Raw genomic sequence first — 22292 nt, forward strand, 5'->3', positions numbered from 1 at the left:
CAACCCCACGCCCATTCGCCCGCGCTTCTGTCCGTCAGCGGCGCTAACGCCTTCCACTGGCCGCAGTCCGCGTCCGTCCGCCCGCCCACCGAGCTGGTTGGATGGAGCGGCTGCCTGTCTGAACGGCGCCCCGCCCTTCTTCATGGCCCAGCACTCAGACTCCGCCTTCGCCTACCGCCTCTCCAGGTGCTCCCAGAGGGCTTTTCGGCAGCGGCTCGTCAGGCTATTGGTTAAAGTCAACGCCAATCAGCGAGCCTGATCTGTGATTGGCTCCTCTCATGCCCCTCGCAGCCTCTTCAACCTCTCCCGCCAGAACAGCCTCCCATCCATTGGCTAACCCTCCCGCCTATCAACCCCCCCGCTGCCGCTCCGCGCTCTGATTGGCTGTCTCCCTCCGCCTTCACTTCAGATTGGCCCTCGCCCCTTGACGCTGGCCCTGCCCCCCGCGCCCCCACAGGTAGGAACCCCCGGGACCCCCCCAGGGCAGGCGAGAACCCCCAAACCGGGCAGGGCCCCCCCAGGGCCCCCAAACCGGTCAGGGATTCCCCCCAAACCGGGCAGGCAGGAGGCAGCCAGATTTTAGAAATAAACCGCTTTATTGCACAAATAGCGAGAGAAAGCAGTAAAAAAGGGGGATCACGGTCTCCATGGCAATGGGGGGGGGGGCCGGGGGAAGGCCCCCCAGGCTGTGCGCTGCCAGCAGGGATGGCCCCAGCACCCCCTGTGCCCCAGTACCCAGCCCTGTTACACCCCGATACCCCCGTTCCCACCCCCATTGATGCCACCCACCAGTACCCCCCAGTAACAGGGATGCCCCCCAGTAACAGTATGCCCTGGGTGCTGGCCCCATTACCCCCAGCATCCCAGGGACCCCCCCACCCCAGTACCCCCAGTAACCAGGGTCCCCCCATCTCATTACCCTCCAGTAACCTCCCAATAACTGGGGACCCCCTGCACCAGTTCCCCCTGGTTTGTGGCTTCCTTATCCCCCTGCATCCTGGGGAGCCCCTCCCCCATAATCCCCCCAGTAACTGAGGACCCCCCCCCCATGCCAATAACCCCTGATTCCTGCCCCCCTGCTCCCCCAGTGAGGACATGGAGGGGGCCCAAGCCGCTCCCTCCCACCCAAACCCTGTGTCACCGGGGTGGTGTGTCCCCCCCACAGCCCCCAGCAGGGAACAGACAAGGCCGATACCCCTCCTCTGCGGCCATTTAACATCACAGCCCCCCCGCGCTACGGCGTGGGGTCCCGGCTGCCCCCCTGGTGCTTGCCAGCGTCTCCTGGGGCCTCGCCCTTGCCCCCCCGGGCCTCGCCTTTGCCCCCCTGGGCCTCGCCCTTGCCCCCCTGGGCAGCCTTGGCGTCGATGGCGGCGTGCTCCCTCCTCACCAGCTCCTCCAGCTCCTTCTGCGGGGACAGGGAAAGGAAGGCTGAGCGAGGAGGGGGTACACAGCTGGGACGGGGGGGCACAGAGGCCAGGACCCCCCCCCAATACCTTCCAGCCCAGCAGTTCAGCCAGCGCCAGGCAGCCGGCGTCGCACTCCCCCAGCCAGGCCACGTCCCTGCGGGGACAGAGGGATCCGTGGGAGGGGGCATGCAGGCGGGGGGTCCCCAAAAACAACTTGGGGGGCATCCCCCACCCCCCAGCACCCCGCACTATGGCGCAGGGAGCTGGAAGCCAGATGTCCCAGTCGCCTGGGGTCACCCCAAACCCCCCTGGCCCCCCTGCCTGTAAGCCTTGTCCGAATCGAAGTCCATGCCGCAGCCAAAGCCCATGAGGGACATGAGGGGGTCGCTCTGCGTGAGAAAACAAGAGTGATGGGGGGAGGCGGCAGCACCTGCCCCCCCCTCGTGCCCCCCAGCCCCATCTGCCCCCCCCAAGTTCCCCACCCTGCTTTACAGTCCCCCTAAAACCCCAGCACCCCCCATGGTCCTCACCTGCCCTGTCTTCTCCTTGTTGATGAGGAGCCGGGGGGTGTTGGTGGGGACCCTGGGGGGGCAGAGGAGGGGATGGTCACGGGGGGCGGCGGGGAGCAGAGGGGGCCCAAGGGGGGTCTGGGGGCGGCCCGACCTGCTGACGAGGGAGGCGAAGGGCTGGACCTGCAGTGAGGTGCCCATGATGAGGAGCAAGTCGACCTTCTGGAAGTCCTGGGGGAGAGAGGACGTCACCGCGGGGCCGCCGGTGTCCCCCTTGGGCCCCCCATGAGCCGGGGGCGCTGCGGGCCACAGCCCACCCCCCCCAAACCACTCACCGACTGCAGGAGCGTGAAGAAGCGGGAAGGGAGACTCTCTCCGAAAAAAACGATGTCTGGGGGGGCAGGAGGTGAGCGGAAGGGCTGGGGGGGTCCCACACGCCTCCTCGGGGCCTGGGGGGTGGGCACGGCCCCCCTGCTCCCCCCCCAACTCACCAGGTTTCACCACGCTCTGGCACTTCTCACATTTGGGGACGAGGGATGAGAAAATCCTTTCTGGAAGAGACGGGGACGGGAACACTCAGTGGTGGGGTCGGGGGACTCGGGGAGGTCAGGGGGACACAGGGGGCACAGAAGGACACAGGGGGGTTGCTGGGGGAGAACAGGCTGCTGTTAGGCCCCTATCCCAGAAAATGGGGACCCCCTGCCCACCCTGGAGCCACCCCCATCTCCAACCCGGGGACAGGCCACCCCACCCCAGCCTCAGGGGTGCCCCGGGGGGGTCCCACGCCCCCCACCCCGCTGTACCCTTCATCCACTGGAGGCCGTAGGGCTGCCGGCAGGAGGGGCGCAGGCAGTGGGAGGTGAAGAAGGTGCCGTGAGCCTCCACCAGCAGTTCGGGCTCCAGCCCCGCCACCCGCTCCAGCGTGTCGATGTTCTGCCAGGGCACAGGGAGGGGGTCAGGTGTACCCCGACGCCCCCCAGGGCCCTCCCACCCACCCTGGGATGGGGCAAGGGTCCCTACCTGGGTGTAGCAGCGCAGCAGCAGGCCCTTTTCCTGCAGCAGGCGCATGAAGTAGTGGCACACCGTGGGCTGCGGGGGACACACACGGAGTGGGGAGTCAGTGGGAGCAGACGCAAGCCCCCAGGAGTATTTGGGGTGGGGTTGGGGGCTGCAGCGAGGGGAAACTGAGGCCGGGGAGTGTCCTACCTTGAACTGCCCTGGGTAGAGCTCCCGTGCCAGAGCGAAGAAGGGCTCAGGGTGTTGCTGTGGGGGGAGATGTGGCTCTCAGACGTGGAGAAGGGGCTCCGGGATCCCCCCGGAAGGGCCAGAACCACCCCCAAAGTGCCGAGGGGTCGGGTGGTACCTTGAAGAAGCTGATCTCGAAGATGGCCTCAGGGTACGGCAGGTCATAGCTCTGCAGGTTGGCATAGAGCCCAGTGCCGGGCGAGCGGAAATCGGGGATCCCAGCGGCTGCAGGGAACGGGGTGGGGGGGTGCATCAGGGCCCCCTCGTGGTGCTGGCACCCCCACTTTCCCCCCGCCCCCCCAAACCGTACTCACAGGTGGAGATCCCAGCGCCCACCATGCACACGACGTTCTTACCTGCGTGAAGGGAGATGGAGGGCTGAAGGAGGGTACCCCAATCCCCCCGGCCCCCCAACCGTCACCCCGGCCCCCCAACCGCCCCCCGTACATCTCTCGCTCCGCAGGAACCGGCTCACTCCCTCCAGCGTCAGCTCATCCAGCACCTTCTCCGGCTTCTCCCCACCCAGCCCCAGCGTCCGGGAGAGGAGGCTCCGCAGCAGCTCCACTGCACCGGGGGGAGACGGATCAGCCGCCGGGCCCCCCGCTCCCGCCGTCGCCAGACCGGGATCGGGGCTCCGCGGGGCCCCCCCTGCCCCGGGACGGGCCGTGGCCCCGCGTAGCCCCCGCACCTACTTTCTGAGTCGCCCGAAGCGCCAGGCTCGGTGTCGGAGGCCTGTGGGAGACCGGAAGGGGGATCAGCGGGTGACTGCGGGGGGCTCTATCCCCGGGGAGGCTTGACCGGGGCCTGGCTACCGGCAGCGGGAGGGGGACGGCGCACCGCCGGGCACTTACCGGCGACTCCGCGTCCCGCTCGGCCTCGTCCCCACGGGCACCGGGATCTGGGGGAGAAGGAAAGGGGGATCAGAGGGCGCAGCCCGAGAGGGTGTCCCGCTGCCCCCGGCCCCGTCACCCCCCGTTACCGTCCGGTTCGGCCATGGGCGCCGGCCGCTGCCCGGGCCACACCTCCCGGCGTGCCCCGCGCCGCCCAGCCACACCTCCCGGCGTGCACCGAGGGCGTCGCTGATAGGCGGAGAGCGCCGCACCTTCTGTCGTACATCGCCACGCCCACCCCACCATGCGGCCACACCTCTTGGCGTGCACGGCGGGCGGCGCTGATAGGCGGAGAGCGTCGCGCTTCCCGGCGTGCCCCGCGCGCACCGCCCCGGAAGTGGTGTGCAGACTACGGGTCCCGGCAGGCCCCGCGCGGCCGCCATCGCCGGGCCCGGCGGGGATTTCCCGGGACGGCGGCGGCGGCCCTATGGCGGCGCGGGCCTGAGCTCGGCCTAGCCCGGCGGCCCGGCATGGCGGCCGCGGAGGCGGCGGCGCCGGCGCCTCCCGGTGAGGTGAAGCGGCCCGAGGGCGATGAGTGGTGCGACAGCGGCCTGGGCTCGCTGGGCGAGGGGCAGCTGGGGCCGCTACCCACCAGCCCTGGGCCCGCCAGCCCCGGCCCCGAGCGGTTCGGCTCGGCTCTGGGCCCTGTCACAGCGGCCGTAGGTGCCGTCCGCCTCGCTGAGCCCTCCGAGGAGGCGGCAGGGGCGTCGCCGGCGGTCGCCGTGGATGCCGCGGCCTGGCTGCGGCATGTCTTGGGCTTCCTCACCGAGGACGGCGACACGTGAGTACGGGTGGGGGCCGGGGCGTGGGCGGACACGGGACCCCCGTCTCCTGGGGGGGAGGACCCCCGCCACCCGATAGGGAGACCCTCATGCCCTGGGGGGGGAAGGATCCCCCTGCCCCTGTGCAGCGAGGGAGGACCCTGATCCCGGGAGGTCTCTTGAGAGTGGGTCCTGGCCCTCCCCGTCCCCTCCGACCACCCTGGGCACACATGGGGCCACGCTGGACCCTGCAGAGGGGCTGCCGCCTGCCCCCTTAGCTCTGCCCTTGCCGAGTTTCACCGGTGTGGGGCTGGGGGTGGTGAGAGCTCCCCATAATGCTGCCCACCCCCCCCAGGGCCCTGCACTTGGCCGTCATCCACGAGCACGAGGCTTTCCTGGACTCCATCCTGCAGTACACTGGTGGCACCGCGTACCTGGACCTGCAGAATGACCTGGGCCAGGTGTGGAAAAGGAGGGGAGGGGGCAGTTGGGGAGTGCCCCCCAGCCTCTGTGCTGGCCCGGGGTTGCTCCCAGCTCCACCCCTGAGGGGTCTTTTTCCCCGCAGACGGCGCTGCACATCGCCGTCATCCTGGGCCTGGCCGGCTTCGTGCGGAAGCTGCGGGCGGCGGGCGCGGGGCTGTGCGTGCAGGAGCGGGGGGGGCACACGGCACTGCACCTCGCCTGCCGTGAGGGCCGCCGGGCCTGCGCCCGCCACCTCCTGGGGCCCCCCCGCACCCCCCCGGCGCCCTGCGACGAGGAGGCGCGTGCCCAGCTCGACAGCGTCAACTATGACGGTGCGGGGAGGGGATGGTGGTGGGGGGACACGGCTGTGGCTGGGGGGGGATGCTGTGGGGACGTGGTGCAGGGTGGGGGGATGCCGTGGGGCTGTGGTGCAAGGCTGTGTAGGAAAACAAGGGGGGCACAGTTAAGGTAGGGACCGTGCCACATAGGAACGCGGGCTGTGGGGACCGCCGTGGGGCTGGGGATCCCCTGTGGGGCTGGAGGGGCCGCAGCAATGCCCCCCGCCCTCCCCGGCAGGTTACACCCCTCTCCACGTCGCTGTCCTCCGCAAAGACCTGGAGATGGTGGAGCTGCTGCTGAGCGCGGGCGCTGACCTCAACAAGGCAGTAAGTGCCGCCCTGGGTGATGGGGTGGGGGCAATGGCATATGGGGGTCCCCTGCACACCCCAGCCTCCCTGACCCCCTTCTTCCCCCCGCCAGGAGCCCAGCTGCGGCCGCAGCCCCCTGCACCTGGCGGTGGAGGCCCAGAGCCCCGAGGTGGCCGAGTGCCTGCTGCGCGCCGGCGCCGACCCTGCCGCCCGCATGTACGTGGGGTACACCCCCCTCTACAGCGCCCGCCACCGCCCCGACCCCCGCCTGCCCCAGCTGCTGCGGGATTTTGGTGCGCAGGAGCCCCCCGGGGACTCGGAGGACAGCCCTGACGAGGGCGAGGGTGACAACAGTGACGTAAGTGCCCCCCAACCCAGTGCGTACCCCAGAATCCACTTGGCTCCTCCCTTATGCCCATGGGGGGGACTCCCCCCGCTCCCAGCAGACCCCTGAAATTGAGGGGGGGGCTCGCCCCGCTCCTGGCAGCCCCCCCAAAACTCTGGTGGCGGTGCTGAGCGCTGGGTGCCTCTGTGTGTTTGTCCCCAGGAGGAATACGACGATATCGTCATCAACAGCGGGCGCTGCGTGGACTGACGGGCCCCCTAATGCCCCCCCCACGTCTCCCCCTATTTATCTGGGGGCTCCCGATGCCGTTGGCTGGACTTTGGGGGAGCCCCCGCTCCCCCCCACCCCAACCCTGCCGCCCACCCCCCGGTCCCAGTCGTAGCGTAGAGGATTTATATCGGTTGTAAAATAAAGAGGCGTTTGGCTGCCGCGCAGCGCCCCTCGCTGCGACCCTCCTCTTCCTCCCCCTGCCAGCACCAGGCAGGGGGTTAGAGCCGCCTGCCGACGTCCCTGTCCCCAGGGTCCCCGTGAGCAGTGTGACACCCTCCCCACCCCCAGGATCCCCGTCGTCCCCCCAGCAACCTCCCAGTCTCCCCAGTTTCTCCTCTGGGCGCTGCGCTGACGCGGGCTGCGACGTGGCTATGGGGCGCACACGCGTGTGTGACAGCGCGGAAAAGCACACAGACACGCGTGCCCGCGGGCTGCAGTTCTCGGGGGGTGTGAAGGTGACATTTATTGCAGGGGCTCATTAACATGGGGGGGACCCCTGTCCCTGTGGGATGTGTCCCGTGTCCGAGCCTGCATCCTTGGTGACGTCCATCCTCCTCCTGCGTCTGCCTCCCATCCAGCGCGGGGGCCCCCTCAGGTGTGCCCCCCCGTGCTTGGGGTGCCCCCTGAGGACACTGAGGCCACCCCAGCTGTCCCCCCGGGCTTGGTATGTGAGCTGGGGGCCACCTCGGGTCCCCCCCCCAGCTCAGAGCGCCTCGCGGCCCCCCCGGGGCTGGTTGGGGCCGATGTAGCGCAGCAGCGGGGCGGGGGGCCGGGTGAGCACAGCCTGGCCGACGAAGGGCTGCAGGGCAGGCGGCACACGGACACGGCCGTCCTGGGGGTGCAAGGCAGTGTGAGACCACCCCCCAGCACCCTGGGGTGGCCCCCAGCCCCCCCACATTCCCCCCCAGCACGCACCGGCAGCTGGTTGCACTCCAAGAGGGCAATGAGCATCCGGGAGACGGCGCAGGCGGTGCCGTTCACCTGGGGGTGGCCCGAGGCCTGTTAGTGGGGGGCAGAGGGGCTCGGGGAGCCCCCAGGGGGGCTGCTTGTCCCCCACGCCCCCCAGCACCCACTGTGTGCGCGTGCCGCAGCTGCCCGGCCCCGTCGCTGTACATGATGTTCAGGCGCCGGCTCTGGTAGTCAGTGCAGTTGGAGGCACTGGAGATCTGGGGAGGGGGCAAAGGGGGTTTGCAGGCATGTGGGGACACCTCCCTGGGTCTGACGATAACGGGGACCCCCCCAGCTCAACTCCAGGGACTCCCACAATGGGGGTTCCCCCACAATGGGGGGATTCCCTCTCCCAATTCCTCAGCAAACCCCAAAACGGGGGGGGGTGACCCCCTGCAGCCCCCCTTAATATGGGGGATCTGCCCTCAGGTTACTGCTGGAGCCTGAAACGAGGCGGGGGGTGTCACCCTGTGTAGACCCCAAATCGGGGGGTTTACCCCCTTCCCCAGGGGATTTCTGTTGCTCTCACCTCCCCGTATTTTCCCCGGCCGGGCATCCAGGCTTCGATATCGAACTTGCGGTAGGCGGGGAGCCCCAGCTCCTGCGTGGGCATGTCGAGGACGCTGCGGGGAGCGGGCCGTCGGCGGGGGGCCACCACTCACCCGGGTGGCACGTGGGGACGCCCCCGCCCCCCATGCTCACCGGTAATGCAGTCCCAGCTCGGAGAAGATCTCCTTCTGCAGAGCCAGGAACTCGGCCAGCAGCGCCTCGCTCTCGGCCCCGCTCTCCGCCGCCGTCACCCCGAACATCTCCACCTGCGGGGACGGGGGACGGGGTGATGTTCCCCCCTCCCGCCCTGCCTGGACGCCGGGGTCCTTCCCCCAGCTCCCCCGGTACCTTGGTGAACTGGTGGACGCGGTAGAGCCCCCATGGCTCCCGCCCCGTGTCGGTCTCGGCCCGGTAGCAGGTACTGGAGCAGACGACCCTGCTGGGGCAAGTGGGTGAGGACCCCCCTGGATGCCAGAGTCCCCCTGGTAGGGGCTAGGAGAGGTCCCCAGGGACCCCCCAGCAGGGAATGGGGGGTTCTCCTGGGGACGGGGGGAAGCCTGGCGACCTCGTACCTGATGGGTAAGTCCTGCAGCTGCACGGCGTGGTCCATGAAGTACCCTGGAGCAGAGGGATGGGGCAGGGGGGCTCTTGGAGCCCCCCCAGATGTACATACCCCATTTTCCCCCCGTTTCGCCCCGTTTTTCCTCACCTGCGATCCCCACCTCGGAGGTGCCAGCCAGGCAGAGGTCCTCGAAGCGCGAGGGGTCAATGTTGTAGACGGGCGAGGGGGTGGCAGTGGGCTGCATGCCGCAGCCCTCCTGCAAGGGGGGGACACACAGGGGTGTCACGGGGGATCACAGAGCCATCGGGGACACGGGGACAGGGGTGGCACTCACGAAGACAGCGCCTCGCAACAGGTCGGGGACCGTCATGGGCAGGAAGCCCTGGGGAAAAAGGGGTGTTGAGGGGGTGTGGGACCCCCCCAGACCCTCCGGGACCCCCGTGCGTACCTTGGGCAGCAGCTTGGCCAGGGCGAAGCGCACGAGCGCGTGCTGCAGCAGGGCGCCGGCCCCGCACAGGTAGTAGGAGCGGTGCCCCGAGATGTGCGACAGGCGCCTGCGTCACGGGGCGGGGACACACGCGTGTCACGGGGCACACGTGTGACGCCCAGGTCTGTGTGTCCCCCCCCCCGCCACAGCACCCATGGGTGCTCACCGCTGGCGGATGATGTCCAGCCCCTCGCCCAGCTGCAGGTGTCCCTTCGGCTTGAAGTCAAACACTGCAGGGACAGAAGAGCGGGGAGCCTTCCTCACCCCAAGGACCCTCCTCTTCCCCCCCCCAAAGCCTTCCCTGCCCTCAGGACCCTCTTCTTCCTCCCATAGAGCCTTCCTCCCCCCCAGGGCATGCTCTTCCTCACTCCCCCCAGAAATCCCCGTCACTTGGAGGATCCCTCCTCCTCACCCCGCTTTGAGCCTCTTTTAGCCCCAGAGGACCCTCCTCGCGACCCCCCCCCAAATCACCACAGGGAAACTGAGGCACGGCCCCTGCTCCGTACCTGGCTTCTCTCCCACCACCTCCAGCACACGGGCCTGGCTCTCGTCCCCGACGGGCTGGGGGAAGAGAGGGCGTCAGGGGGTGTGGGGGGACGCGGTGACACCCCCCAGGTGCTGTGCCCCCCGGCTCACCGCCTCTGGGTGGGTGCGGTTGGGGAGCTGCAGGGCCTTGAGGTAGAAGCGCTCGTCCAGGGCGGCCTCCTCGGCCAGCAGCGCCTGCAGCTGCAGCCGGATCTGGCGGCCACGGGCCCGCAGCGCCGTGTAGGCGGGGAGCTGCGGGGACACGGGGCTGGGGGCGCGGGGAGAGGGACACCCCCCGGCTCCCCCGGGCTGGGAGCGGGAACCCCCTGCCCGCACCCCTCCCCGGCATCCATACCGCCTCCACCGTCTCCTTGTCGTGGGCTGCCTGCGGGAGGAGAGCGCGTGGGACGTGGGTGGGGGGACACGGGGGGTGCCGGGGGTGTCTCGCGGGGAGGGTCTCACCATCAGGGCCCGCACGCCCTGGGCCACTTGCCCCTTCTCGGCCTCCAGGCAGGCGATGCTGGCCCGCACCTCCCCCAGGCGGGACCAGGTCTGCACCTGGGGGCGGGGCCAGCGTGGGCGGGGCTGCCGATGGGCCCGCCCCTTCCTGAGCACAAGCCACGCCCCATCAGTATACACAGCCCTTTCCTGGAGCCCCCAGCTCCTCCACAAACCCCGCCTATTCACAACGGACTCCACCCCTTCCACTTAAGCCCCGCCTGCACCTCTAGGCCCCGCCCCTCTCTGCAGACACCGCCCACCTCAGACCCAACCCTTCCCCAGGCCAAGCAAACCCCACCCACCACGAGGCCCTGCCCCGAGCCCCCTTCCTAGGCAGGCCCCGCCCACCCTAGACCACGCCCGTGCCGTGCAGACCCCGCCCCTCCAGTCCCCGATGCAGTCAGACCCCGCCCCCCAAGGTCCCTCTCCCACCCATCCCAGATAGGCTCCGCCCTTCTCCCGCCCCCAGCCCCGGCGGACCCCGTCTCCGCAGGCCCCGCCCCGCTCACGATCTCGCGGAGGTCGCCCCCCCGCAGCGGCCCCCGCCGCCACTCCAGCTCTTGCTCGTTCAGCGCCGCCACGTCCAGCTGCGGCCGCGCGCTCAGGCCCTCGCGTACGTGCTCGTACAGGCGGCTCCGCTCCGGCCCGGCCTCGCCGCCCGGCCCTCCCCCCGCCCCGCGCCACCCCCGCGCCGCCGCTCGCCGCGCCGCCGCCAGCGCCCTGGGCGCCGCCATCTTGGACGCCGGCGCGGGACTGACGAGCGTCACGTGGCGGAAGGGGCGGGACAGAGCAGGTCTCGCCCCCTGGAGCGCTCCGGCCACGCCCCCCTCCTGGCTCCTACCGCGACCGCGCTGTCCAGTGCCCCCAGGCTCCCTCCAGGGCCCCTCCAGTGTCCTCAGAACCCCCACAGCTCCCTTCCCAGCACCCCCAGACTCTCCCCAGTTCCCCAGGCTCCTTCCCAGCGTCCCCAGATTCCTCCCAGGCCCCCTCCCAGTGTCCTCAGCCCCTCCAGGACCTTTCCTAGTGCCCCCCAGCTCACCAACACCACTCCACAGCACGACCCATACAGCGACAGCCTTTAATGGGCTCAGCAAAAAGAACAGGCATGGCGTCCCCGCGCACAGGGGCCCGTCCCCGCACCCTCCCCTCACTTTTTCTTCTGGACGTGGGCGCAGTCGTACTTGCCCCGCACGATGGTGAGCTTCACCCCCGGCAGGTCCTGGGTGCGGCCGCCCTGCACCAGCACGACGTGGTGCTCCTGCAGGTTGTGGCCCTCCCCGGGGATGAAGCACACCACCTCCTTCCCGTTGCTCAGCCGCACTCGCGCGCATTTGCGGTTGGCCGAGTTGGGCTTCTTGGGCTTGCGGATCAGGTTCTTGATCACTACCCCCTTCAACTGGGGACGGCCGAAGGTGGCCCCCAGCTTGGGAGGGGGCCGCTTGGGCGGGCCCTGTCGGTGCATCTGGTTCAGGGTGGCCATGCCGCCGGCCTGCTGCGGGCACAGGGCCACCGGCCACCTTCCGGGCACGGCGGCGGGCGGAAGCGCCCCGGCAGCTGCGGAGAAGGAAAGAGAGAGGAGTCAGCGGCCGCGGGCGGCTCAAGGGGCCCCCGGCGGGGACGGGGAGCGAGGCGCGATACGCACCGCAGCCGCGCAGCGAGGCCGCGGCCCTCAGCAGAGCGCGGAGCAGCATCCTACGGGCCCGGAGCACCGAGACCGGCGGGGCCTGAGGGGGGAAACACCCGGTTAACGCTTCCCGGGGGGCGGCAGCCACAGCCCCGCCCCGCCCCGCCAGGGCTCCTACTGGGGCCACGTCCCGCATCGGAGACCGGCGGGGGAGGCGCCTGCGCGGCCCCAGTGACAGCGACAGCGGCGGCGCCGCTCTCACCTCACACCGCCGCCATGATAGCGCTCCACCACCCCTTTCTGCCTCCTTTCCCCGCCGCGCCGCACTCTGATTGGGCAGCGGAAACGCCAATCACCCACCCTTCGCTCTGTGATTGGCCACACTCGCCTTTATCCTTCCCCAACTACGACCGTTCCTACGGGTGCGCGGCGGGGTCAAACGCCGTGCGGAGCCCCGCCCTCCATGCCCCGCCCCATGGAGGCGGTGCCTGTTGCCAGGGGAACGTGGGCAGGGCGGGTGCCCGGATACGGCTCGATCGCAACATGGCGGCGGCCGAGTGAGCGGCGGTGAGCGGCAGCGCCGGGCTCGTCGTGAGGGGTGAGTGGTGGGCCGAGGGGGATGTGGAGGGGTCTGAGGAGACGGGGAGACTGGAGCGGGGCACGGGGGAAGGGAACTTGGGGGGCCTGGGAGGAGATGGAGGGGGTGAGGGGGAGACTGGGGCTGGGAGGCTGAGGGAAAGAGGAGCTGGCGGGCCTGAAGGGGGGATACGGGGCTGGGGGCTATGGGGAGGGAGGGTGCGGAGCGGGGGGGGCTTGGGGGAAAGGGTGGGCTTGGGTATGAGGGGCAAGGGGAAGTGGTGGAAGGGTTGAGGGCTCTGGGGGAGGGGGGCAGTGGGGCGGCGGGGGGAGAGTCTGGGGCAGCCCTGGGCCAAAGGATGCGGGGGTGAGGGGGCTGGTAGGCTGGGGGGTGCCCGAGGAGAAGGGGAAGGTGAGAGTGCAGAGCCGGGTTTGGGGAGCTCCTGAGGAGCCGGGACAGGGGGTGGCAAGCAGAGGGACAAGTGAGCTGCGTGGTCTCAGGGAAAGCGGAGGGAAAACTGGGGAGGGGGCTGTGGGTCCTGCGCAAAGCCCCGGGGCCGGTGGGGTGGGCGGCAGGAGGCCCGGAGGGGAGCACAGGCAGGGCAGGTGGGTTGAGCCCGGGCGTGGAGAGGAGCCCTGGAATTCAAGGCGAGGCAGGAGGGGCGCTGGCGGCGGGCGGGGAGGCCGAGGGAAGGGTAGGGATAGGGCTTTGCCTTTCTCCAAACCCTCCCTGGCCTAAAAATAGTCAAAATTGTGGCTTACGGGGTATTGCGGTCTAGGCACTGTGCCGGGCCGCGTGTCAGGGAGCCTTACGGAAATCTCTTGTTCTTGTGCAGCGTCTTTCACCGGAGGATCCCGGCATGCTTAGCTGAGTCGGAAAAGAATTTTCCCTTCCTCGCAGGTAGGAAACAGACAAAATAATTTGCCTGGTGAAGCCCTTTCTCCCCAGGGCTCCCATTGCTGCGCATCGCTCTTCAGAAGTCCTTAATTTGCGTGTGTGCTTTGCGATCCGATATCGGAGAAGGGTCTTTCCATGCCAGAGTGTGTCTGATCGCGGGAGGGAGGAGAATTAGGAGAAGCACAATTGCCGTCGCTATTAGGTTCTCGCAGAAAAGCCATCGGAGCCCTCCTCGGCTCTCTGGGGTGCAGAGATCAGATCAGCCCTCTCCCCGTGCGCTCAGTAACACGCTGGGGTCCAGCTGAGCGGGAGTGGGTCGGAGGAAGCACAAATGTCCAAGAGTTGTTTTTTCTGGTGTCTTTTATCTGCGTTCTCAGTTCTGTGTGTTTTTATACGTCCGCCAGTGTTCGCAGGGCACTTCGCTCCCTGGTAGCCCGGTGAGTTAACGGTCGGTTGAGCTGCAGAGCCCTGGGTTAGATTTTTCCAGCGTCTCGTGCAACTTTGGGCTGGGTGTTCGGAGGCAGCCGGTCACCGTCACACAGGAGCCAGCATCCCTTGGTGCTGTTCCAACTCCCCTATCTCATGTGAAATCCCTCGAAAACAGGGTTTTGCCCTGGTTTTGGCACATTGAGAGCAGGGCAAGAATAGATATTTCTGTCTCCAGACTCCTCTGCGGTGCTCCCGTGGCCAGAAATGCACGGTAGTGGTGCCGTACCAGTACCTGCACCGGCCAAAACTCTGCCAGAGCCGCTGCCAGCGGTGCCTAGGTAGGTTGTTAGTGGGAACGGAGGATGGACAGGCAGGAGTGCAGGCAGCACGTGCCCAGCGTAGGCATGGTTCTTGGGCCGTGGAGTTACTAATCTGTGTAAGTCCTTGTGCCCGTGAGCTCACTCAGCTGAAGGTATCCGCAGCTGGAGATAAGCGCCCTGCGCTTCGTTTTCTGTGTGTTCCCATCACTGGTGGTGTTTTGTTCGTCGAAGGGAAAGGAGAGCAAAATGAGAGAAATTTCAGGATTAGTTTTCAGTTGTGTTTGCCCTGTAATTTACTGAGTTTTGCAACAACTGCCCTGGGCTGCAGGGCCACAGAGGGACTCTGACAAGGCCCTATGGAGTAGGCTCGAAAACAATTGCAAACTGGGTTTATTGAGAATACCCAGCTGTGGAGCGTGGTGGTGGGGAAGATGTGACTGACCTTAGGAGAGTTGTGGAAGCAAAAAAAAAAAAAAAGAAGGTTTTAAATAAAGCCCAAAAGTTTGAACAGTGGCCAAAGAATTAGCTGCTGCCTGCCAGTACAAACATTAACTAATTCTGACAGCCTTTTAAGGCAAGTATCTTTAGTTCTGGTTAAGAAAGAAACCTGTTAGATGTGTGGGTTGTCCCCGGCGCAGGTTGAGGGAGGCTTTCTGGGAACTGTGGATAAATGCCACGTAGGAACGGGACTAGGAAACGTACCTGGCGAGGGCGTAATGCGAGCCTGCATGGAGATGTCTTCCAGCCACTATAACCACCTTCAGAAAGGTCCCTCGGAAACTTCCTGGCTCTGCAGAGGAGTTACCACCCTGCAATTCCCAAATAAAGGTAATTAATTGGAAGGTGTTTGGGTGTTGAAATAGCAGCAGAAGTTTCCAGGGAAGATGCTGATGAGATAATGACAGCTCAGGTGGATTTTCACCTCTGCTGGGTGGCGATTGCTCTGCTCCCCCTCCTGTGCTGTTCCAAGTTCCCAGATTTTTTCCAGATACTGCTTATCTTTATTTGCATTTGCGGAGGTGACGTTTATTTTACCAGTGCTTATCAACTGTGCCAGAAGGAAGCTGTTTCTATAAAAATAAAAACCACAGGGTTTTGCTCCGAAACATTCGACGTTCTTTGTTGCCGCGTCGGTGACGCATTTATTGACATGTGGGCTCGGCGTGCCGTGGGTTTGCACGTCCATCTCTGGTTAGAAGGTGGAGATTCCGTTGCTGATGTCTTGCTAATTGCTGTCCACCTCACTGGGGGTGAGCAGAGCAAATTGGCGCAGCCCGAAAGCTGGACGCCGCGTGCTGGGGAGCTGTCAGAGCGGTGAGGAGGAGAGAGCAGTGCCGGAGGAGGTCGGATCTGGAAGGGACGAGCCTTGGGATGGAGCAGCCCCGGAGCACGTTTGTGGAACCTCCCTGCGATGTGCTCTTCGCCTCGTGGGCTCAGATCTGCTGTACTTGACTTTTCCGATGAATAATTTAGGAATTTGTGGGTGTTTGGCAGAGGTGGTGGGAGGGGAAGGCACGTAATTTTACATCAGCGCTAGTGCTTACAGCTTACGTAGAGCCTTCGTGGCCAATTTAGCGCTGCTGGAGAAGAAACGGTTCCCTCTGAACATCGACGGGGCGTTTTCCTGGTGCTGGGGGGGACCGACACGCCAGCGCGCTCGCATCCTGGCATGGAAAAGGGCAGCCTGTATCGCACCGCGTGCTTTCTCGTGACTCCGGAGGGATTTCCCGACCGCACTGCCAGGTTCGATGTCCTTTTCCCTGCCAAAACAAGCGTCTGGAAAACGAGGAGCGGGGCCGACATGCCTGCGTGTCCCGGCTCCGTGAGCTTTGCCTTCCCGTCGAGACCGCTTGCTGTGGGGCTGCTTCCTCGGTGCTCGGAGGGAAGGACGCGTTCCCCCAAAGTCCTGCCTGGCTCAGGGAGAAATCCCAGGGATGCTTTCGCAGCTTCCCTGCAGCCTAATTACAGCCGCATCGTTTTTATTTAATAAAGCCCCATTTCTCTTGAGCTTAGGGGAGGAGGGGAAGAATATTTGCCGTCTCCCTCGCAAATCGAGCCGCGGTAGGTATGGTGTTTCCCAAGGTAGTGTTGCGTGGCACAGGCGCAGCCTCCATTTCCAAACTGGCTTCCTGAAGGATTTGCTGTTTGCGTAGATTTTGATTAATTGGCAGTTGGATAATTTTTGATTAACTCTTCAGCCCCTTGCATGCTCTCTCTGCAGCTTTAAGCCAAACCCTTCAAAGCGTCTTTTCCCTGAGAAAATTATTCAGGGCACAAGGTTCTTGCTTGGTTTTGGGGCACTTGCGTTGCAGGTGGAGGGTGTTTAAGTAATGATTATTTCCCCTAATAAAGTTGGACGTAATGAAAGCATAATTCTTCTGAACTGTGCTTGCTCCGCTCTTCCTTTTCCCGTGTCGTGCACTTGGTGCAAATAAGCTATAATTTCTGTAAATGATGTAAGGGGCTAATTAAAGGTTTTACTTGACTAATCAGCTTGCACTTTAATTACCACCAAATGGTAATCGCTTGCTGAAACATAAATTGACTTCTCGGCTGCCTGTTACCGGAGTGTCCATCCTGCTCCGGTGGGGCTGTCAGGAAAAGGGGCACAGGGGCACTTTGCCTCCCATTGAGGGAGCCGAGCTTCGTTAACCCCAGCACCACCGCGGATGTTAATGTGTTGTTGCCAAAGACGTAAACTCGCGGTTTCACCTTCCTGCCATGCGCTCCGTCTGGGCAGGCGGCATCAAACCGGGTCGTTAAAATCCCTTGGCCTGACGAAGGGGTGAGCATCGGCTGGCGCGGTACCCCCTTGGAGCTTTTATTTCCCTGTTTTCCGAGGCCGGGCTGCGTGACGCTGACTCGGCTGCCCGCCCGGGAGCGGCGGCCGCTGGCACGGCCGTGCGTGGTGCAAACGTGGCAGTGTTTTCACCGTCACTAATGCCACATCGGGGCATTTCCAGCAACCGGAGAGGGAGCCGAGTGCCGATCGCTCTCGAAATACACTTCGAAATCGCCTCCTGACGTCTCACTGCCCCGCTGTCCCGGAGCCTCCCGGCTCGTCGAGAGCACGTGTAATTAACGCGCCGTGCGGGGGGAAGAGCTGGAGATGGCCGTGTCAGTCCCGGTTCACATTCTTCGCATGCCTCGCTCCCCTGACCCTGCAGCTTCTGGCTCGGAGGAAAACTTGCGCTGCAACAAAAAGCTGAGCTCAGCCAGAAATTCGCGCTCCGCAGAGCATATTTGGGCCCGGTGGCATCAGAGAACTGTGCCAAAAGGCGTTGGTCACCGTCCGTGTGCGCTGTGATGAAACACAACTGTCCGCAGTGAGGACACGGAGGTATGCGAGGGGTCCGAAGTGTCTCCGTCTCGTTAACACCGAAGGGGAGGCCCTGAGTTTTGTGATTGTGTGGTGTGGGGTTTTTTTTTTTTCCTTTTTCCCCTCCCTGAAACAAATACTTCGGCTGATGAAAATGTTCTCGCCTTACAATCTGCCTCCAAGTGACGACTCCTGTTTCTTCCCAGAGCAGGCTCCTGCAGCGGGAGGTGGGTTTAACAAGCGCTGGGGTAGGGCTCCCGCGCTCCTGCATCCTCGGCAGGTCGACTCCTGCGTCTCCTGGAGCTTCCGAACAGTCTTTCGCTAACGAAGAGCAGCGCGGTAGGGTGCCAGCCCGGCTTTGGTGTCCTGCTGGTGCCGGAAGAGGCAGTGGCGAGGCTGCGGTGTCTTAATCCCGCTGAGAAATCCCCCTTTTCTGGTGCCGTCCCCACTGGGAGTGTCTGCGGCGTCAGATCGGTGGAGGGACAGCACGGGCGAAGGTGGGGATGTCGGCAGCCATGGGGCAAGGGCCAGGCTGGGGGAGCCTGGGGCCGGCCGCGGAGCATCCCTCCTTCAGCTCTACTCTCTGCACATAATTTAACAAGTTCCCTTGTCAGGCGAGAGGGACGGGGCAGGTTTGGCAGCCTGGCATACCTGGGCTGGTAGTCCCCGCTTGGCACGTGAGGACTCCGGCTCCAGCAGAGCTGTCGAGGGTCTGTGCAGGGACCCCTCTGCCCTCGGAGTAGAGAGGGAATGAGAAGAGGAGGCTGCCCACCCCATGTCTGTCTTGCTCGATAAGGGGTTTTTTTAAGCCCAAACTGTGTTTAGAAGTAGAATCTGCTGCCAGGTTGCATTAAAGTCATCATTACAAGAAATTCCCCTCCGGGGCCGCTGGGACGGCGAGAGTGGTTGTGCATAAATGGAAGGGACTTGGGCTTCCCTGGTGCTTGTTTGTCTGAATCTTTCCGTTGCCTGTCGGCCCCCTCCCAGGTTAGGCGACGTCCCCACCGAGCTCTTTCCTGATGCGGATTGCCGACCTCTCGCTGCCGCTGGCGTTAATCTGGTTTCGATAAAAAAATAACATAACGAAAACACCACAGTCTCGGCAATCTCCCTCTCGCGCAGCCTCAACCGTCCCCTCGGCAGGAGTGAGGTGCGTGAGGGACTCTGCCCCGCATTTCGGGGCTCTGGCGTCGCTGCGGGTACAACAGCCGACCGAGGGCTCCTGTCCTCTGCGAAGGAGCCCTGGGAGGTAAATCCGGAGCGTGCGGTGGCCACAAGCCTGCCGAAGGCTGATGGGGTTTCGTCACGAGCCTCTACTTGCTTTTCTCATTTCTTTTTATCCGTTGCTGGGGAGCCGGAGCATCTGAATGAAAAAAATGGGGGAACCTTGAATGGTTTTGCTTACTTCCCCCGTGGCTTAATGCCTTCTTAAGCCGTCGGAATAAAGATATCGGCTCCAGATTGAGTTCCTCTCCTCCACCCTTGACCAAAGGGATCTTCTGCGTGCGGAGGAACCTGTTTGTCCTGGCCAGGATAGGTGGGAGGAGAAGATGCCAGATATAAACTGGGACAGTTTATAAACCAGTTTGGAGCTTCTTCCTGAAATCACACTTGAGGGTTTGGTTAACCCCACTGCAAGTGGGGGAGTCACAGGTGTAAAAACTGCTTGGCCATTCGGCAGTTTTTCCTGACCCCGTCCCAAAACAGTCTGTCTTTCCGAGGTTTTCCACACCAGTTGTTAAACCGTTTCTGCTCCCAGAACAGATATCCCAAAACCCGTGTGTGATTTGCATTTCTTGTGCTGAAATGGCGTCCTTTTAACTAGAAGCACCTGCTTTCTGTATTGCCAGCTACATAGAAGGATGGGGTTTCCTTAGTTCTGGATCTTTTAGGCTGGATTTTGCTTAAGGATTTTTGCTGCTGTTCAAAAAGCGGCGCTTTCTGATGCTGCTTTGCTGGGAAAGCAGCCGTGTGTGGGGCCGGTCCTTGGGGCCGAGCTGCCGGGGCTCTTTGCTAATTAAAACCGAGATACGTACCCAAGCCCAGGTTTAGATCTTGGATCAAGGCCCTTGCCCACGCTCCTGGCTGGCGTAGGTCTAGGTCTGCAGGGTTTTGAGGAAGGATTTTGGGTCCCCGTTCAGGACAGCAGCACCCAACTCCTGGAAGAGCCTGGGCTCCAGCATTCCCAGTCCTCCCGCCCCTGCGGCACGTCCAGCTGGAGGTGCTCTGGTCTGCCTCGGGATGGTGGGTCTGGCTTAAAACCCGACTGTGTGAAAGCTGCTCAGGCAGGGCCACACTCCTCCACTGCCTTCCAGGGTTCGGCACATCAGAAAAATTTCTGTGCTGAGAGGGTGGCCAAACCTTGGAACAGGTTGCCCAGGGAGGTGGTGGAGTCACTATGTGACTCCCGAGTGCCAGTAGACGTGGCACTTCGGGACGTGCTTCAGTGGGCACAGTGGTGTTGGGTTGGTGGTTGGACTCGATCTTAAAGGTCTTTTCCAACCTTAACGATTCTGTGAGCTCCCCTTGGAAACGAGCCCTGCGTGTCGCTCCTGGCTGGCTCCCTATTTAATTTCTACGCTAATTATTTTCTGGTGTCCTGGGGTGCAGCTCTCTTGCCCTCCCCACAGCAGTCAGGCTTCCGCTCAGAGATTACGTGAACGAAGACTTTCCGAGCATCCGCCGGCTCGGGGAGGAACCTTGTTTGAACGTAACAGTGGGGAAAGCGGAGGTTCGCAAGCGGCGCGGGTTTTGTGCGATATCCTGCATCGAAGGCTCGCCTGGCAAAGCAGAGAAGAGCCAGAAGATCTGTTTGGGTCCGGAGCTGATTTTGGAAAGTGATTTCCCAAAGCGCCCCGAGATTTCGCCTCCCGTGCGTCTGCACGTGCGACTAATTCTGCGTTGAAGGGAGAAATTCGGTCCGCCGCGCTTCTGCCTGTGTCTCTGGAAACAGAGATCAGGGTAACTGGAGCTCATGCTTCGAGGCACGAATTGCGTCTGTGGGGATGGGGAGGAGCAGCCCGTTTCCAGTGCGGTGTTTGTGTCACCGTGTTTTAAGGGAGCGTTTTCTGGGCAGTGGGTGGCTTTGTCGGACGGCGTGGGGATTGCACCGGTCCCGTGAAGGCTTAGAGAATAAAGTAAAATCCAGCGTTAGCTGAATCGAAGTCGGTGGGTTTGATTTTTGGCCAGAGCTCTGTACCTATTTCTTTCTTGTACAGAATATTCCAATGGTTTTGGAAAAATCCCGTCAACTTCGTTGTCATTTCTTCCTCTCGCACTGTTTTTTTGTTTCGAAGCGCGGTAGCTGCTTGCATGAAGGACGCGAGTCCTTTTCCAAAGCTTGCCGTCAGCGTCTGCCGTTCTCTAGCACCTCTTCTCTGAAGACCTCGGAGCTCTTCGTCGTCATCTTCCGCTCGGTGAAGCCAGTATTATCCCGCTCTATTGAAGGGGAAACCGAAGTGCCTGGAGGTGACTCGCTCCTTGTTGCAGAGCAAGTCAGGAGAAGAGCTGGGAACGGATTCCAAGAAACCTGCCCTTTTGGTGTTAAAGCAGGAGAAGGACTTGAGTTGTGGCCAGGTGATGACTCTGGAGTGGTTGGAAAAAGGCAAAAATTAAAATTAGTTTCTCAGTCGAAGCCTAAGCTTTCCGCTGTGAAGAAAATGCCTCGCTGGGCGGGTTTTTGTGCGTGCTGGTGACTGTTTTGGACCCAGCGTTGCTTTGCTGCTGCTCTGTGGAGCATCAAATGCAGATGGAAATAGCGAGGCTTCATGTTCATGCAGCTCTGAAACAATATTTTGATCTTCTGGCTTAACTCTCTCTCCACCGATGGCTGGGCTTTGCCGATGCGATTACTCTCTTACAGCTCTTCACAGCAAATTTTGTGGTCTCAAGGCAATTGTACCAGTATAAATAAATTGGGGGATTGAGCCAGATGCGAAATAACCTGTCAATAGCTGCCCTGTCTTTTCTAGCAGGTAGTTCCCCGCTTTTGGATCGTGAGATACCTATACGAAGAGCCGTGCCCGCACAGGCGCGGAGGTGCTGTGGTCATCCCCGATTTCAGCCAGCGGCGTCACCGGCCGTGTCGCAGAGCCGAACGGTTGCTCGCTGTTGCAAGCTCTGCTGAATGCAGATTTATTCCTTAAAAAAAAAAATCCAACAACAAAAAAACCTCCTGCGATTGTTTCCCTTCCCGTTTGCGACAGGCGATGGGATCGAGGTTTAACCTCTCTCCGCCTGGTCTGCGGGTGGCTTCGGAGGGAGCTCGGCAGGCGCTTGCCTTCCCTCCCCGCAAGCCCCAGCTTGTCGAGGTCCGCAGGCTCCTGCACCTGAAACCTCTGTGCAAGCGTTTTCCCCGCGCTCGGAGCGGGAGCGGCAACATCTCGCTGTGAACGAGATGCTGCTGAACGCCGTGGTGGGGGTCACGTAGCCGTGCCCCACTCGGTGCCACCAACGCGGTGGTCTGGCACCCGGATCTGCAATGCGTTGGGCTCGCGTTTTTTTGCCCCGTGCTTGGCCCTACAGTTGGAGCCGTCCTGCGGCACGTCGTGCCGGGGCGGCGGGACGGCGTGGGGTGTCCCGCTCGGTGCCCCCCGCCAGGATGGAGGAGACGTGGCCTCATGAAAGGCTCCTCTCTGGCAGCAAACGTCTCACTGTGGCCACGGGTAAAACATCTGGGGCTAGCTCTAGCCCCGCTGGAGTTGCAGGGACGTGCGCCGAGCGCCGGCGGTTGAGCAGAGCTTTGATGTGCCAGTTCCCTGCACCGCCGCGTCCCGCAGGCCGGAAGTTTTACTTCGGGACAACAGGATTAAAGAAAATTAATCCCTTGGATGGAGCTTGTGAGGCTGCGTTCGGGGAGGTGCGTTGCCTCTGAAACCAGGAGGATCCTTGCAGGGGTTACGAAGTATTTCAGATGCTTTGAATTCCAGGATTTCTCTTCCACTCCATCGTCTGCCTGCGGACATCGGGTTCGTTTAGGCGGTAGTCGGTGGTTAATCCGTCCCAGCTACAGCGCTGTC

The 22292-nt window shown here is 63.6% G+C and overlaps 4 protein-coding genes across 4 annotated transcripts; 1 reads left to right on the top strand and 3 right to left on the bottom strand.

Moving 5' to 3' along the window:
* Positions 1 to 1234: 1234 nt before the first annotated feature.
* Positions 1235 to 4155, bottom strand: SIRT2 (sirtuin 2; the record flags this gene model as incomplete). Its single annotated transcript, XM_082012090.1, has 16 exons — positions 1235 to 1405; positions 1494 to 1560; positions 1728 to 1795; positions 1937 to 1988; positions 2070 to 2146; positions 2251 to 2306; positions 2407 to 2466; positions 2719 to 2848; positions 2936 to 3004; positions 3122 to 3178; positions 3279 to 3385; positions 3475 to 3516; positions 3608 to 3724; positions 3853 to 3892; positions 4012 to 4058; positions 4140 to 4155. 16 exons carry the CDS (start codon positions 4153 to 4155, stop codon positions 1235 to 1237), a joined length of 1176 nt encoding a protein of 391 aa, XP_081868216.1.
* Positions 4156 to 4440: 285 nt separating this feature from the next.
* Positions 4441 to 6515, top strand: NFKBIB (NFKB inhibitor beta; the record flags this gene model as incomplete). Its single annotated transcript, XM_082012024.1, has 6 exons — positions 4441 to 4831; positions 5167 to 5272; positions 5377 to 5605; positions 5850 to 5938; positions 6033 to 6278; positions 6468 to 6515. Exons 1-6 carry the CDS (start codon positions 4521 to 4523, stop codon positions 6513 to 6515), a joined length of 1029 nt encoding a protein of 342 aa, XP_081868150.1. The 5' UTR covers positions 4441 to 4520.
* Positions 6516 to 7239: 724 nt separating this feature from the next.
* On the bottom strand, positions 7240 to 10842 carry SARS2 (seryl-tRNA synthetase 2, mitochondrial; the record flags this gene model as incomplete). The annotated part of the gene is made up of 16 exons (XM_082012091.1): positions 7240 to 7368; positions 7452 to 7517; positions 7610 to 7702; positions 8014 to 8107; positions 8187 to 8299; positions 8382 to 8469; positions 8606 to 8651; positions 8743 to 8851; positions 8930 to 8977; positions 9044 to 9149; positions 9249 to 9312; positions 9589 to 9643; positions 9719 to 9859; positions 9963 to 9992; positions 10070 to 10165; positions 10618 to 10842. The coding sequence occupies 16 exons, from the start codon at positions 10840 to 10842 to the stop codon at positions 7240 to 7242; spliced, it is 1503 nt and encodes a 500-aa protein (XP_081868217.1).
* Positions 10843 to 11190: 348 nt separating this feature from the next.
* Positions 11191 to 11799, bottom strand: MRPS12 (mitochondrial ribosomal protein S12; the record flags this gene model as incomplete). The annotated part of the gene is made up of 2 exons (XM_082012035.1): positions 11191 to 11662; positions 11751 to 11799. The coding sequence occupies 2 exons, from the start codon at positions 11797 to 11799 to the stop codon at positions 11256 to 11258; spliced, it is 456 nt and encodes a 151-aa protein (XP_081868161.1). The 3' UTR covers positions 11191 to 11255.
* Positions 11800 to 22292: the final 10493 nt, after the last annotated feature.

This window comes from Phaethon aethereus (assembly GCF_964289735.1).
Source record: "Phaethon aethereus genome assembly, chromosome: 31".
In the NCBI taxonomy this organism is placed as follows: Eukaryota; Metazoa; Chordata; class Aves; order Phaethontiformes; family Phaethontidae; genus Phaethon; species Phaethon aethereus.